Below are 15192 nucleotides of genomic sequence, written 5' to 3'. Positions count from 1 at the left end.
TATTGAGCTCTTTTAGAAATCCCATTTTAATACTTGAATATTTTTGTCAGATTGTTTCAGAATCCATAACTCTATATGTATCAGCTCTCACCTTCTAAAACATGTAAATCATCTTACAATTTTAAGAATTTGGGAATTTTGCACCCAGGTATCAGGTGGACTTTCAGGAAAAAAATTGCCAGCTGTGGTTGCCAACATAATTCTGTAAAGAAAATACCATAAAAATATTGACTACAGTTTAAAACTTAATTCATTAATTAAAAATTAATTACAATAATAGCATGACACAGTTAAACAATGCTGTCTGATTGGTATTTTTCTGTGAGGTTGAAATTTCTTATATATTCCTTAAATATACACCAACTACTCTGGTTTAACAGCAGCATTGTCATGGTAATTCAGCAGAAAAATTAGTAAATTATGACATTTTGTACAGTTGAGTTATGTACAGTTGAGTACATCTTTATTGTATTTGTCCTGGCGACCACAACTCCTCGTTATTTACCTTAAAGACAACTGATTTTTTGTCATAGTGTACACCTACCCCATACATTATGAAGTGATGTGTGACCAACACAGTGTCTATGTTTCTAATTGAGGGGGGTGAGGTGACCACTCTAGGACTGTGGGTGTACACAGTGAATAAACAGCTGCTGTGTGACTCACCTGGGTGCAAATAGACTGGCAGCAGTACACACATTTCTACAAAGAATTGTAAGAAAACAAGACAAATGTAGTATAACAGCCCTTTAAACTAAAAAATGCTTCTCTTTCAGTAGATCAAGGTCTTTTCTTTTTAGCTGACAGAGAGCTGCTTACAGTACTAAAAACAAATCATGACAATACTCACTTTGAACAGCTTGCCTTTATCCTGTTGTTCTACTGCTTTGCATGCACATCCTATTTCTCCTTTCAGTAAAGATATGTGTTATCTGTACCTGCCAGTCATAGAGAATCACTTTGCAGCTTCAAATAATACCAAAACACAAAGTTTAAGAGACCACAAGGAGAACAACGTGTCTGTGTGATGTTAATCATGAATGCATAACACGTTGGTGTCAGAAAACAAATCCAACAGAGAAAAGACTGCTTAATGGCAACACGTTAGCATGGAGATAAAGGTTTGTTGTCTGTGTTTGTGTCTTATTTTATGAGTGAATACATTTAGTATGTTGTAAAAACAAAATAATACACACAACATGATTTAATGTACAAAAAACACATAAATGACACAGTGATATAGGCTGTATATTCTGCTCTTAATACTGACATGTTTGCTAGCTGTCCTTGTTTTTTTTTATTCACCCTCCCAAAATGTCTGCCAGATATTCATGGCCACAGTCAAACAACAACTCAGAATACAAATTTCACACTAACAGCCTGACTTGGCCTTGAAAAGATCAGACCAGTGAATGCGGACTGAAGGAAAAGCTGTGAATGCTGTGTCTGAGCAGAATTCAATCAGCAGCCAGTAACCATGCAGACATCCCACTAGACCCCCCCCCCAGCCCACCCCGGTCTTTTGTTGCTCCATGCTTTAGTCCTGATAAGTTTTCACCAGCAGCCACATTAGCAGCACTGTGATTAAGACGATCATGAAGTTGAGGAACAACTCTTGCACTGAACGGTCCATGGCGGATGGGGATGAGACGAGGAGGGAATAAAGGAGGCAAGAAGGAAGGGCGCAGATGTTATGAAGAGGTGTGACTTTGGATCCAAGACCTGTAAAGGAACGATGGGGAAATGAATCGCAGATACATGCATGAGTGCAACTCTTGTAGGCATTTGATAAGTTATGTGTGTGTGTGTCAGTGGAACATCGTTCTGTGGGATCTCACTCAACAAAGTAAAGGAGCCACACACTATTCTTTCTACATGGAGTGCAACAAGAAGATGATGCACTAATACACATTTGATCAAGTGAAAATTGCATGCTTGTTTATGTCTGATTAAATCCAGTCCCAATTCCAAACTGTCATCTCACATTATGTGGTAAAATTCAAACATTGACCTGTTACCTTGCTTCTTCTGGCTGTGTTCCTCCAGACCAGTTAGAAAGAATGATGAAGTTCTTGCTGCTCTTCGTCTTTGCTTGACTTCTGCCCGAGCAACTTGTCTTCTTGTTTCTCTGTTGTGTCAGCTCTTATTTGTCCAGCTTTCTGCCGTCGCCTGCTCCTAAAGTAGCAATCCTTAGCGGACCGCCCATGGTTCACATACACACAGACTGATGTCACACACCAAATAAACAACCAATAGAGTGTGTTATTTTCCACAATCCACTGGAGTGTTTCCCATCTGTAACCATACAGAGCCTCCCCCGTTCTCCCACACAGACCAGAGGTTGGACTGTGTTATTTATAAAACATTATTGTAGATACTTGGTAGATTACACTTGTTCCAAACACAACACTTGTATTAGATGGATCTTGGAAACTGTAACAGTATTGCTCAGTATCAGGGGAGAGGAACTAAAAAGAATAACAAATCAACCTCTCCATAGTGTAACATACAAAGTATGTTTGGTTTAAACCAGCTGAGACAACAATACATCAGCTGTCTGTCCTGTCACTTCTTGGCTTATGTGTGGACTGAGGGACTAAGGCAAAGCACAGTACAGTCCTCTCTGCCAGTGCAATGGATGGACGCCACATTTCCCTGTGTCAGGGCCAACACTTGAACCATCTAAGAGGACTATAGCTCATGGCTACCAAGCACGTATATTCAGCATCTATTGTAGAGGAAATAAGTCTCCCTACCAGCAGGTGGCAGTAGTTCACCCCCTGACCTTTTTCATATTAATCTTGCTTGATTGTTTGCTTCAGTTTCTTCATGTCATTTACCCTGTGATTCAGCTGGTTCTCATGATATTTGTGAAGTCATATGAAAATCCATCTTATCAGGTTTCAAGCTACGTGCCTCTAAACTTTACCTTTTTTTGCATTGGTTTGCTCAGGCAGTGACAGTGTGCATAACACACCTTAAAACCATACCACTACTAACAGCCATTGTCATTTAACCTCATGTGTGGTTGTGTATGCTCGTTGTATCCTCCTCTGTGCTACACTGATGCAAACAAAAGTACTTTGACAGTTCACCACAGCAAACATCGCTGCTCATCTCACACTTGACAGCTGCTAAGAACAGCGTTATCTCTGAACTAGTGTTAAACCCCCTTGACACACACACCTTCTCCGGAACACACAGCGGGGACACAGCAGGACGAGCACAACCACAGCTCCCTTGAACTTTTCCATAGCAGGATTCCAAGGTCATTCCCAGAGGATTTAACAGATCAAAACGGCTGCCATTTTATCATCCTGCTGCTCTGCCAGAGTCAGACCATAGGCTATATGACCTAGGGATTCCCATTGTCACGGAGATACAGTGTTGGGGTGATTAAATAACGTGGGGTGAGGTGTGCAGGCATCTCTGTGCAGAGTGGATCATGGCCCACTCTGACAGCTGTGTGTGTTTAAGATAGGAAAGTGCTGGCAGGGTTCCCCTTTAAATCAATGGAGAGACAGAGGGGTGTCAACAAGGCCTCAGAGACACCATTCCACACATTGTGGGAAGTGTGTGTATGTAAATGTGTGTGTGTGTGTGTAGATGAGGATTCGTATGTGCATGCCTATGTATGTGCAACAAGGCTACTGTTTATTATAAGTATGGTGAGTATGATATAATCCTAACATCAAGTCAATCAAATACTTAGTTACTTAGGGTTTGAATGATACACAGAAAAGTGTTTAAAGAAAGTAAATATTAGTTTAATCTTACGATAATCATACAATTGGCTAATTTCATGGCATTATATTTGCATTATCACCTACTTTTTACCTTATGTTTCATCACTTCAGTCCGTCATGACTCTCTTCCTCTTTCTCAACAAGTCCCTTGAGGGCGGCATGGATCAGAACCACTATTTTAAAAGGGAGCATCTGGTTTCTTTGTCCACCCATTTTTGCCCTGCAGTCCTAGCTAATTAGAATACAAAGATGCCAGGGAGAGGAGTTTGGCCGATGGCTATTGGCTCTGTGTTTCAAAGGGAGATGGCATGCTTCAGGGTACACAAGTGGTTCCACTCTGGTTCTCATTACACTGCTCTTACAGAACTTGGCTGGTGCTTGAGGTGAAGCCGTCCTTGAACAACAACAAGAGGAAATTCTCTCTAAACTTATGTTCATTACTTAACAAACCTTGTAATAACAGACATTTTGTCATTAACAAAGGAACATTAATTGTCAATGCAGGAAAGGTTTATTACATTTCATTTTGAGTTTGGGCACAAAAAAGCAAACTGCCCATGCTAAGCCTACATTAGCATGGGCAATGGCTGCAGTCGGTGGTTGAAAAGACTGCACCATGTCAACAATTGCCCTGGCTAAAAGGTTTGGGAAAGGGTTTACAGTTGAGGATGAGTTGCAGCATAGTATTATAGTTGAGCGTTGAGATGTGGGAGTGAAGTAATGAAGCGTTTAGGTGATGAAAACTCACCAGAGAGTTTCTGGGTTAGAGGTGTGGTGGGTCAACAATATGAGCACTGGTGGGACTATTGTCTGATTGGCTCAGAGTAACGATAATGCAATGAGGTGAGTTGAGACACCATGAGAAAGCAAAAGTAACATAGACAAAGTTTGTATATATTATTTAGTTAAAAGATAATACTTTAGGTCAAATACACAATAAATCAAGTTTAAGATTTTTGACAGATAACCCAAAAGAATCAATATATTGCATTGATACCATTATCATAATGAGTGTAACAATAAAAATCACACATTGTGACAGCCCCTGTGAATCATAGCAGTGAAGGCTTTTTCAGACCACTTCGTTGTGTCTTTCTCAATTATGATAAATGTCTTAATCAGATTGCATTGAAAAAAATTAATGGATCAGGCTGTCGTCTTCATGCCAGAGAGGGCACTCTTGAGCTCCTCTGCCAGACCAGTTGTTGTTTTGTAGACTAAACTCAGTACTCCCACTGGCCAGGCTGCTCAGCCCAGCACTGCAATTACAGAGACGGCTGAAGACAGGTGAGGGCTTCATTACACAACACACGCATGTCTGTATGCACACACACACACAGAGAGGCGCACATTCATACACAAGTGTTATATGGTCACAAGCACAAAGACCTGTCCAAGGGAGAGTGCCAAGTCATTAATCTGATTGTCAAGGAATTTGTATGCAGGATCTGAGCTAATTGGCTCCACTGAGAGAGGAAGCAGACAGAGAGCAGTGACCAGAGCAGGCAATGCATCACACAGTCAGAATACATCAATCACAATTTCATGAATTTGAATGGCTCCTTGTATCTGACCAGAATATGCTCCGTTGTGTGTGTGTGTGTGTGTGTGCTTTGTTAAAATTAAAGCATAAGAATGCCACCAGCCCACTGTGATGAGACTTTTTCATTCTCAGGTAATCCTCAGTCGCTAGAGTCTGATGATGGATGAATGAAGAGGAATGGCAGACATTCAGTCACCCCATATACTTATATTTTATCCCTCAGTATCAAGTTAGCGAGGCCTATACAGTGATCCATGAAGCATTTTTTGTCTGTCTTTTGTTGGGAGATTAAGGAGGCATGTTGGATGGATTTACCATGAGAGTTTATATAATGCCTGTGCAGTGGAGCCAAAGGACAAAGCACTGCATGTCTGTGAGAGAGAAGAAGCACTCAGAGTAAACTTAATTTACATTGGAAGTTCCTACAGATATTTTGTGGACCTTATTTACAGTACAATGTTAACTGTATCAAACACAGGTGTACATTAGTGCTATTGGTAGCTACGTTAGGGCAAAGCCTATCATCAACAATATCAGCTCCACTATCTGATGCCTGCAAAAAGGTTAAAATTGCTAATTAGGTCACTAATTCCAGACAGCTGTATGAGTGCACTGTGGTCTGCCTTTGACTGGTTTATAGGATAGTATATAGATGGTGCAGTGTTAATTATTTTTCTGCTTGAGAAATGTCTCATGTGAGCGTGTGAACGTGTTGAAATGCGTGTATCTCACACATTGAGAGCATTGAGACCCTGTCCTTGTGTGAAACAGTAGGTGTCTAAAATATCAAATGTTGGTTGGTAACAAGATAGTGTTGCAGCTCAAATTAAAAATAAGCTGGTGTGATCTTCTCACTTCTGTTTCAGTTTATTTGTCTTTTTATTTTGCACAACACTAAAGCACACTAAAGACGTCAGATGTTAATGTCATTATATTTAAAGACTTGATTTATCTATAAATAAACCTAAATACTTCCACAAGGAGACTCTAACGGGGTACGAGACGCTCCAGGAACCATTATGCTTCCAGGCTTGTTGCACACGGACAGAATAAAATGATGCACCATGGATTCCAGTGTGGAAAACAGCGTGAAGGCTGTTAGGAGAAGTAAAGAGGAGAAGAAAGTTTTGAGAAAACAATTAAAAGCCAGTCACACTTTACTAAAACATGAAGGCATCAATACGGCAGCGCAGCCCACCAAGGTAAAAGAAAACACGGCGTTTATAAACCGGAAATGAGTTGTCAGACACGAAGGAGCTAGCTGTCATAAGCATACTTCAACATTGTGTACGCGTTGCAGCTAGAAGCAGCGGAATACATGTAAATGTTAATATGTACGTTATAGTTTAATAATAGCTATTGATATTTTTTTAGCTCTAGGTTTCACCCACACATCAATATATGACGACAATTAAAATAGCAGGTCTGGAAAGAGTAGACTAACAAAAATGAGCTTAAAGCAAAATCACCACAACAAAAATATCCATCAGTTGTATTTTGCGTTTTTGAACCTCTGCTGAATTGCTGTTGTTCTTGTACTTGTTGTTGTTTTATGCAGAGGTGTAAGTCTGTGAGTGTGACCGGTTCAAACCTTAAACCTGTTTTGGATATAACTAGTCAATCATTCTAATGTACCTCTGTCTCGTCTGCAGAATTTGGTGGTGGCTAATGGTGGCCTGGGCAATGGTGTTAGTCGAGAGGAGCTTTCTGCAGCATTGAAGGAGATGGGAGAGGTGGAGATGCTGATAATGCCCCCTCACAAGCCCTATGCTTTTGTAACATACAGGTACAGTTGAAGGTTGGGTACTACTCTATCACAGCAGGACACTTTTTGTTCACCGGCTTAAAAAAACCTTCTTACTTTGTTTCCAGATCTGAAGAGAGTGCTCGGAAAGCTCACATACACCTTAATGGGCAAAAGCTGCAATGTGAGGAGAACAGTGTCACACTCTACCTTAGTTATGTTGACTCAGGTACTTGTCTCAAACAAGAACACATACACAAAACTGAAGATAAGTAAAAATTTACAGATTTTTAAAATGAACATGAAATACAAAGATGCTTAATAAAGCCCTTTGTTTTTGTGCTCTTAAAATCATGTGCTTGCCTTGGGCCTAACTGTGTATATATATGTGTGTGTGCAGTGACTTATGAGGAGGGGGCATCGGTCACTTTGCCAGAGGGTTTGGTCTTGGTGCAGGATTTTGTGTCTCCTGAGGAAGAAGCTCTGATATTGTCTTCTGTGGACTGGTCGTCCACTGTTGATAGTGTGACTGGTGAGGACATGCATGTGTTATTGGTTTGTCTGGCTTTGCTTCTATTGTTCAGCAACCGCATATTAGACAAAGTTTTCAAGGCAGTGAGACATCACTGAAATCAGGCCTTTACAGTTATTTTTTTTAATGTGGAATTATAAATCAAAAATCGTGTGCTTTACGTTCCTATTTGATGAAATTCTTAAGAAATGAATAATCCTCTTAATGTTTGTTTACAAATGAAAAAAAATGCAGTTTTTATTACTAACATGACTTCAACCTAATCCCATTAGCTCAAAAGGCTTTGAAGCATCGAAGAGTCAAACATTATGGCTTTGAATTTCGCTATGATAACAACAACGTGGATAAGGACAAGCCATTACCTGCAGGTAAAGCTGACATATTTTAGGGCTTGAGCACCAAACACAGTGCAAAGGCCCGATGGGAAAACTAGAGACTTCTCATTTTCTTCATTGTGCCTAAAGTACTGCTAAATGTTTGCATTCACTAAGAAGCAAAAGAGAAGAATAACATAGGTCTGTGTGTGTCAATCTAGGTATTCCTGAGGAGTGTTTACCTATGCTGGAGCAGTGTGTGAGGAACGGACACATCAACGTCATGCCAGACCAGCTGACTGTTAACCAGTATGAGGCTGGACAGGGTGAGTTATCCTAAGTGCTAATCACAAACCTTACTGAATTTATTGGTTTACAAAAATATCAGTATCACCAGTAACTAATCAATTCCATTGTAAGGTTAATCAAATGTTCTTCAGGAATGTTGAGCAAACATAGAGCCATAAGGGAGCATTGACAGACAACTATTTTGTTTATTTTGGAGGCTCTAGGATTGTCCAGTCAAAAAGCAGATTTTTGGCAATGAGATTACTGAATTACACCACAAGGTGGCAGCACAACCTTGGTAGCATGCACAGTGGAGGGCTGACGTCCTTGCATACATCACTTTGTTTAAGCAGTATTAAAACGTTTGAGTGTTGAAATAAAATAAATTATTATATTATTCTTGTCTAAGTTTCACACCTCACCAAAGTTTGATCAGTTGGTGTGTTTCTTCAGGTATTCCTCCTCATGTGGACACACACTCTGCCTTTGAGGACACCATCCTCTCGCTGAGCCTGGGGGCAAAGGTAGGTCAGTCTCGTGTTCCTGATTCAGACCTCTCCATCAACACCACAGACCTGTGGGTTAATGATTTACCCAACCATACAATCCATCAATCTGCTTGTGGAGCTTGTATCGACCAGCAGGACTCAAGAGTGCACACATCAATTATTAAAATGAAAGTTACATATTAATAGAGTCTACAGAAACAACAGCATATAAGTGAGAAAGTAAACACAGATGTAAATATAGTCTCAGCTGAGATTTGTCCTTCTATGTCCTGGTCTGATCAATTGAATTAGCCCTGTACCATGTGATTCATCTGTCTCAGGGTGCTGTCACTAGTGTATGTCAGTGTGTTCACATTCATGCAGCAGTATGTTTGGAATTTGTGTCCTTGTGATTTAACTGAGAACATTTGGCTACCTTCCTGCTACATCTCATTCTTTTCCCTCCCTCTGACACACTGTCATGCTCTCCTGCAGCACTGTGGCATTCTTTTATGTTCTTGACGGTTCCAGATGTCCCCAGGTGTTGTGACCTGGAAATGAGATGTGGGTTTACTCTCTGCAGCCTGATTTCAGTCGATGAAAGCCCATCTGTCCATGCTTCACTAAAAAGCAAAAGCTCTATTAACAATCAGCTGTCATCTGTCGCGGCATCTGTCACTCACACACACACACACACACACACTGACAGGCACTGTGTGTGTGCGTGCGTGTAGAGTCAATCTTTGGTGGAGATTTTAGATTTTCACATTGTATCACAGCTGCTGAGGGCTAAAGAAGAATTGAGAAGAATTTTAATTGATTATGTGGGCTGATCACATCATCACTTTATCAGGCCGTAGTGAGATAAGTTCCCAATATAGACTTAAGCTGATGAATTACAATAGTCACACCCAAAGCCTGAGGTAGTTATATAACAATCAGTATTGTGCAACTGTGATGATTGTTTGATTGATTGTTAGATTTAGGCTGTACGTTGGGGTTACACTTTCAGTTTGGATGGTTTAAGATGGTGTTATGGAGTTATGTCTTCACAAAGATAGCCATTCATACAATGTGTGTGTGAGAGGGAGAGAGAGTGATGCATAGACGTGTAGTAAAGTGTAGCTGCCAGCATCACCATTGATTTAGTCACATTCCGCCGGTTTTATTGATTGGCTAATACTCCTGAGATGGGAACTGCTCTGTGGTGTCCTGCCTGCTGTGTATTTGTGTGTGTCAGAGAGAGAGAGAACGAGTGAGGGTTCAGATGTGATTTGAGGGAAAGATCTGTTCATTTGCTGGAGTTGCATGCTCTTTCACAACCAAAACTGTCTCTCTCACACACACACACACACACACACACACACACACACACACACACACACACACACACACACACACACACACACACACACACACACACACACACAGTGCGACAGACACACGCACGCCTCTACTTCACAAAATCCAATTTTCCTGCTGTCAGGAGTTGGAGAGATGCAGTTTGAAATTGTGTGGATGTAATTTCCCAGCAGAGCTTGTGCTGTTATGTGCTGTAAGGAAACATTAGGATCAAACACAGACACTGTGGTGGAAAGAGGCTTCTGCTGGTTACTGGAGAAAGCATGGACTTTTCATTCTTCATCTGCATGACGTCAGTCAAAACTGCTGAATGAAAGAAGAGTATGTTTTTAATGTCAGCATTTATTCATTCATACTGTAATTCTGGATGAACAACACCTGGATAACAAGAGTTTAGTGAGGAATGTACTGGATTATTGGCGCAAGTACATTCATTGTTTTAAGAGGAGTTCTAATCTAATTAAAAAAGCATTTTGCTAATAATGTGTTGCCAACAATCTCTAGGCAAAACAAGACTGAAATACTAAAGAAATTGTTTTAACTGCAGAACATTATAGGTGTGAATCCTGACCATAATAAGTAAAAAGGCTGGAATAGAATGTTCTAAAATACACTGAGGTTTAGGAACTTTAGATATCAGATAATAATGCCTTATCTGCTGATTTATATGTATGTAAGGAGCTGTGTATCACTGCTGTGTGACTGCATGCCACCAATCCGACACATATATCCTTTAACGTATGTCTTTGCTTGTGTGTTTACAGACAGTGATGGAGTTCCGTCATCCTGATGGTCGTGCTGTTGCTGTGGTGTTGCCATCGAGGAGCCTGCTGGTGATGAAGGGAGAGAGCAGATACCTGTGGACACATGGGTGAGCTGGACTGTGTCAGAATAATCAGTCTCATACTTGGAGGTGTTTTTTCCTGACATGAGATTTAGGTCAATTCAGTATGTGAGAGTATGGAAAATTGTTTCTTCTTTTGGATTTACTGACATTTCTCTGGGTCTCTTATGGTGTTTCACCCAATACTTTTTGTCTTTCACACATGAAACAGTGAATTTTGTCACATCTTCTGATGTTACTGCACAGATTTTCAATCTACTGTTACAACTACAACCTGTTTTCTCAGAATTACTCCTCGAAAGTTTGACATGGTGCCAGCCTGTGACCCACAATCCCCAGCTTATAAACCTGACCTTGGGACCCACAGCAATCTCACCCTCAGCAAGAGAGGCACCCGGACTTCTTTCACTTTCCGCAAGATCAGATATGAACCCTGCGGCTGTGGTGAGAATTGAATTTTCGCCATGAATCTCTCCATGAGTTTTTCAATTTCCTTATTTTTTTGTGGAATAGTTGGTCAAAGACCATCTCTTTTTCTCCAGCCTTCCCCTCAGCCTGTGACAGTCAGGGAGCTCCCTCAGCACCTTTGCCCACTCAACCATCTCCCCCAACATTGCCCAGTTGCCATGCAGATGCAACCCGTCTGGAGGAGGAGTATGTGCACCGGGTGTATGACTCCATCGCCTCCCACTTCAGCAGTACTCGCCACTCCCCCTGGCCCCGCGTCTGCCACTTCCTGTCCTCGCTCCCGCCCGGCAGCTTGCTGGCTGATGTGGGCTGTGGAAATGGGAAATATCTAGGCGTGAACCCAGAGTTGATTGCAGTGAGTGTCATCATGTACTGTAATAATGCCTGTAATTCTGTGATACTTCAGTAATCCCTGCAGGGTCATTTCTTTGTATCATTTGTTTTTATTGTTGCTGCTTCATAGATTATTAGCACTTTGAAATGCAGCACCAATCATTGACACACAGAAGAAGCAGTTTCACATAACATTAGCAAACCAGCAGCAGAGAAAAACAGACGATTCTAAGCTAGAACTGCTTTTCCTTCCTCCTTATAGCTGCAATGTTTGGTTCTAACAAATGTCTGACAGTCTAAGACTACGATGGCCACTTTCTGGACAGTCCTCTGCATTAGGGAGATGAGCCTGACTGGCAGAAGGAGGGCTGCAACTCTTCTGGAGGAATACTCTTTTTACAGTCAGCCATGCATATCATAGTTCAAACTTTAAAAGCTCTGATCGTCAGAGACAGATAGAATTTTGGGATGGAGAAGAATCAAAGACATTACAGGTGGAGGCACCAGTCCTTCATTCCCAGAAGGCAGAAAAAAAGCCAAAAATGATCCTGTCCAGTTGGGACACTGTCTGTTTGAGGTTAAATACCTGGATTAACTGAATGAATACATTTCTATTGACAAAAGATACAGATGTTAGAGGGTCTTAAGTCCAGTCTGAATAGGGCTGGAGTTCAGTGTTGTGAAAGACAATTGAAAACGTAACTAGGACTTCCACGCTTCCTCCTACTGTACACAAACAAATAGGTCTGCTGACGATGGCATAATTGCTTTTGTGGGTTCAGTATTGTTTACAAACCCTGCTTGCATGCACTAATCAGTAAAAGGGGTAGGGAAAACCGTTTTACTTTCCATGAAAGGCATTGTATAATCAAACAACATTTCCTCTTTGGAGCGAGACAGGCTAGCTTTTTTCAAGAATTGGAGCTATTGTGAGCTAAGCTAAAGTTAACCCAGTTAGAAATAAGGAAAACTTATTGGAGTTACAAAACCTTAAGCTTATGACATTTATTTGAATCACTGTTGAAAGTCAGACCCTTTCCACGGTTTATTTCCAAACCAGATCAAGCTTGAAAAAAATCCTGAAAAGTTCAATACAGACTCAGTGCTCAGCATCCTCATAAATGCCAAATAAAAAAGGAGAAGCAGTGTGTACGCCTCGGCCCCTGTTACCGGTGTTGCTGGTGTTACATAAGCCTGTGCTCTGTGCTCCAGAATGAAGTAACACTTGCATCATGACACTTTCCTCCAGCAAGAAGCTATAGTTTAATTGTCTACTCCCTGGTGTGCATCAGGCTGGTCATGATGGAAAGACTTTAATACTGCATCACACTGTAAACTCAAATGTGTGTGTACCATTTAGTTTTTACGGGTGTGTTTTTTTTAGGTTGTCTCAAATGTAAACGTCACGTCATGGGTAAAATTCTTTGCTCACTGTGCTGCATGTCACTGTTTGCGTTAGCTCAGTTTCCATGGTAATATCCTAAATTTGTGTTTATGTATGCACACTGGGATTTTCATGTTTGGGATTTGGAGGTGCATGTAAGCAGCTTATCCTGACTCAGACTGTAACAGTGATAAATCATTACTGAGAACACTGTGGTTGATTGATTTGGACATTTCAGTTTTTTTTCTTATCGGTACTCTTCAAGTTTCTTTTTATTTACCTCCTCATCTCTTTTTCTCACACTGCAGCTTGACACTGTTACCAGTCACAGTCTTAATTGAATTGAAAAAGGCTGACCTCTCTCACAGATAAGTTTCTCTGTGTGGTGGTTCTCACAATCTATTATCACCTCTTTCTCTGTTGGGAGGAGATCATACAGAGCTTCACTGAATTGCTCCTGAGGCTGCTGGAAATTATTATCCACTACCTCCTTTTTCATTCCTCTCTTCCTGTTGACTTCTTTTTGCTTTGTTTTTGTTTCCCCCATCATTCTTTTGTCTTCTTATTATCAGCTGTTTGGAGTTACATACTGGTTATGTATGACCTTTTAAGTCTCAGTGTGTTTTGTCTCATTTCAGGTGGGATGTGATCGCAGCAGTGCTCTGGTCCAGATCTGTGCAGAGAGGGATTTCCATGTGTTTGTATCTGATGCTCTCAGTGTTCCTCTGCCAACAGCTTCTTGTGATGCTTGTATCTCTATAGCAGTCATACACCACTTTTCCACACAGGTATGCACAAGTTCCACTTCAACTCTTTAAGCTAGTTACAGACAAGGGTTATACTGGGTCAAAAAATGGCAACTTTATATTCATTTAACGATAAATTCAAGCATTTTAATGACCTTTATCTCACTGACCTTCTCACTGAGATTCATGCCTAGCTTGCTGAACAACCTAAAACAAGCCGGGTGTCTCCCCTGCAGGCTTAGTTAACAATCAGACAGACAGACATTAAGTTCACCTAGTTTCTAGTTTATTTTTGAGCAAACTACAATAACTTTGACATGTTGCAGGAGCGTCGGCTGGCAGCAGTGAGAGAGCTGGTTAGACTTTTGAAGCCTGGAGGTCGGGGGCTCATCTACGTTTGGGCTTATGAACAAGAGTACAACAAGCAGAAGTCCAAGTACCTCAAAGATCACAACAAAGAGCATGATGGGAAATGTAGTCCCACTAAATACACATCAGATGACTGCCAGGAACCCCATGAGACATCAAGTATCCCTGACCACCACAAGCCTACTGACAACCAGCAAGATGTCAACACAGTGACTGATAGTAAGCTTAGTGTGCACACAAACCGCACAGCCTTCAACACCCAGGACCTGTTGGTTCCTTGGCATCTGAAGGAAGGGAAGAAACAAGTGGAGAAAGAATCAGGAGACAGTGAGAAGAAGATTAAAAGAAAGGAGATGTCCAAAAAGATCTCAAGTGACTCCTGTTCAGGCTTAAATCCAAAAACTGACCCTTGTCCAGTTTTGGACCCCATCATCTCATCTTCAGACTCTAAACCCAGTCCGAAAGCCGACGTCACTCAGACCTCAAGTTCTGCCCTGAACTCAGAATTGGTCAACAGCCCAGCACCTGTTTTTCATCGCTATTACCATGTCTTCCAGCAGGGGGAGCTGGAGCAGCTGTGTGGTCAGGTGGCAGGAGTCAAAGTGCAGAGCAGCTACCATGACCAGGGTAACTGGTGTGTTATATTAGAGAAGGCCTGACACACACACACACACACCATTCTGCTGGTGGTTTCTGTAATTTACTATGAGTATCAATCCAAAATACTAAAAGAAAGGATGTTTGATTTGTTTATTTTAAGATCAAGTGCCATGAAATAAATAAATGTAAAGATTTTATAAAATCACTGCTCTTGCTTTGTTATGTCCTAAATCATATTTGATATATTGTTCAGAAAAAGTGATAAAAGCCTGTTTGGTAAAACTGTTAATTAATTAATGAAAAGCAATGGTGTACACTGAGTTACATAGAATATTAACTGCTAAATTGCAATTACATAATTGTCCCTGCAGACAAAATGTCATGGGGAAACTGAATTGAGTGCTTAGAGTAGAATTAAAGTGAACATGTAG

At 40.9% G+C, this 15192-nt stretch overlaps 2 protein-coding genes across 3 annotated transcripts; one reads left to right on the top strand and one right to left on the bottom strand.

The window, feature by feature from the left end:
* Nucleotides 1-446: 446 nt before the first annotated feature.
* On the bottom strand, nucleotides 447-2154 carry sln (sarcolipin). The gene is made up of 2 exons (XM_028420095.1): nucleotides 2019-2154; nucleotides 447-1722 (listed from the first exon to the last, which is right to left on the bottom strand). Exon 2 carries the CDS (start codon nucleotides 1631-1633, stop codon nucleotides 1538-1540), a length of 96 nt encoding a protein of 31 aa, XP_028275896.1. The 5' UTR covers nucleotides 1634-1722; nucleotides 2019-2154; the 3' UTR covers nucleotides 447-1537.
* A 4192-nt stretch (nucleotides 2155-6346) lies between these two features.
* On the top strand, nucleotides 6347-14963 carry alkbh8 (alkB homolog 8, tRNA methyltransferase). 2 transcript variants are annotated; one of them, XM_028419547.1, is made up of 12 exons: nucleotides 6347-6491; nucleotides 6942-7075; nucleotides 7162-7262; nucleotides 7434-7565; nucleotides 7838-7933; nucleotides 8101-8205; nucleotides 8621-8691; nucleotides 10782-10888; nucleotides 11148-11305; nucleotides 11404-11684; nucleotides 13685-13834; nucleotides 14119-14963. In XM_028419547.1, the coding sequence occupies exons 1-12, from the start codon at nucleotides 6354-6356 to the stop codon at nucleotides 14818-14820; spliced, it is 2175 nt and encodes a 724-aa protein (XP_028275348.1). In that variant the 5' UTR covers nucleotides 6347-6353; the 3' UTR covers nucleotides 14821-14963. The 2 variants fall into 2 exon arrangements, with proteins under 2 accessions (XP_028275348.1, XP_028275349.1); XM_028419548.1 differs by lacking the exon at nucleotides 7838-7933.
* The last annotated feature ends 229 nt before the right edge of the window (nucleotides 14964-15192 follow it).

Source organism: Parambassis ranga, chromosome 13 (genome assembly GCF_900634625.1).
Source record: "Parambassis ranga chromosome 13, fParRan2.1, whole genome shotgun sequence".
Taxonomy (NCBI): domain Eukaryota; kingdom Metazoa; phylum Chordata; class Actinopteri; family Ambassidae; genus Parambassis; species Parambassis ranga.
This window is presented reverse-complemented; position numbering and strand designations above follow the sequence as displayed.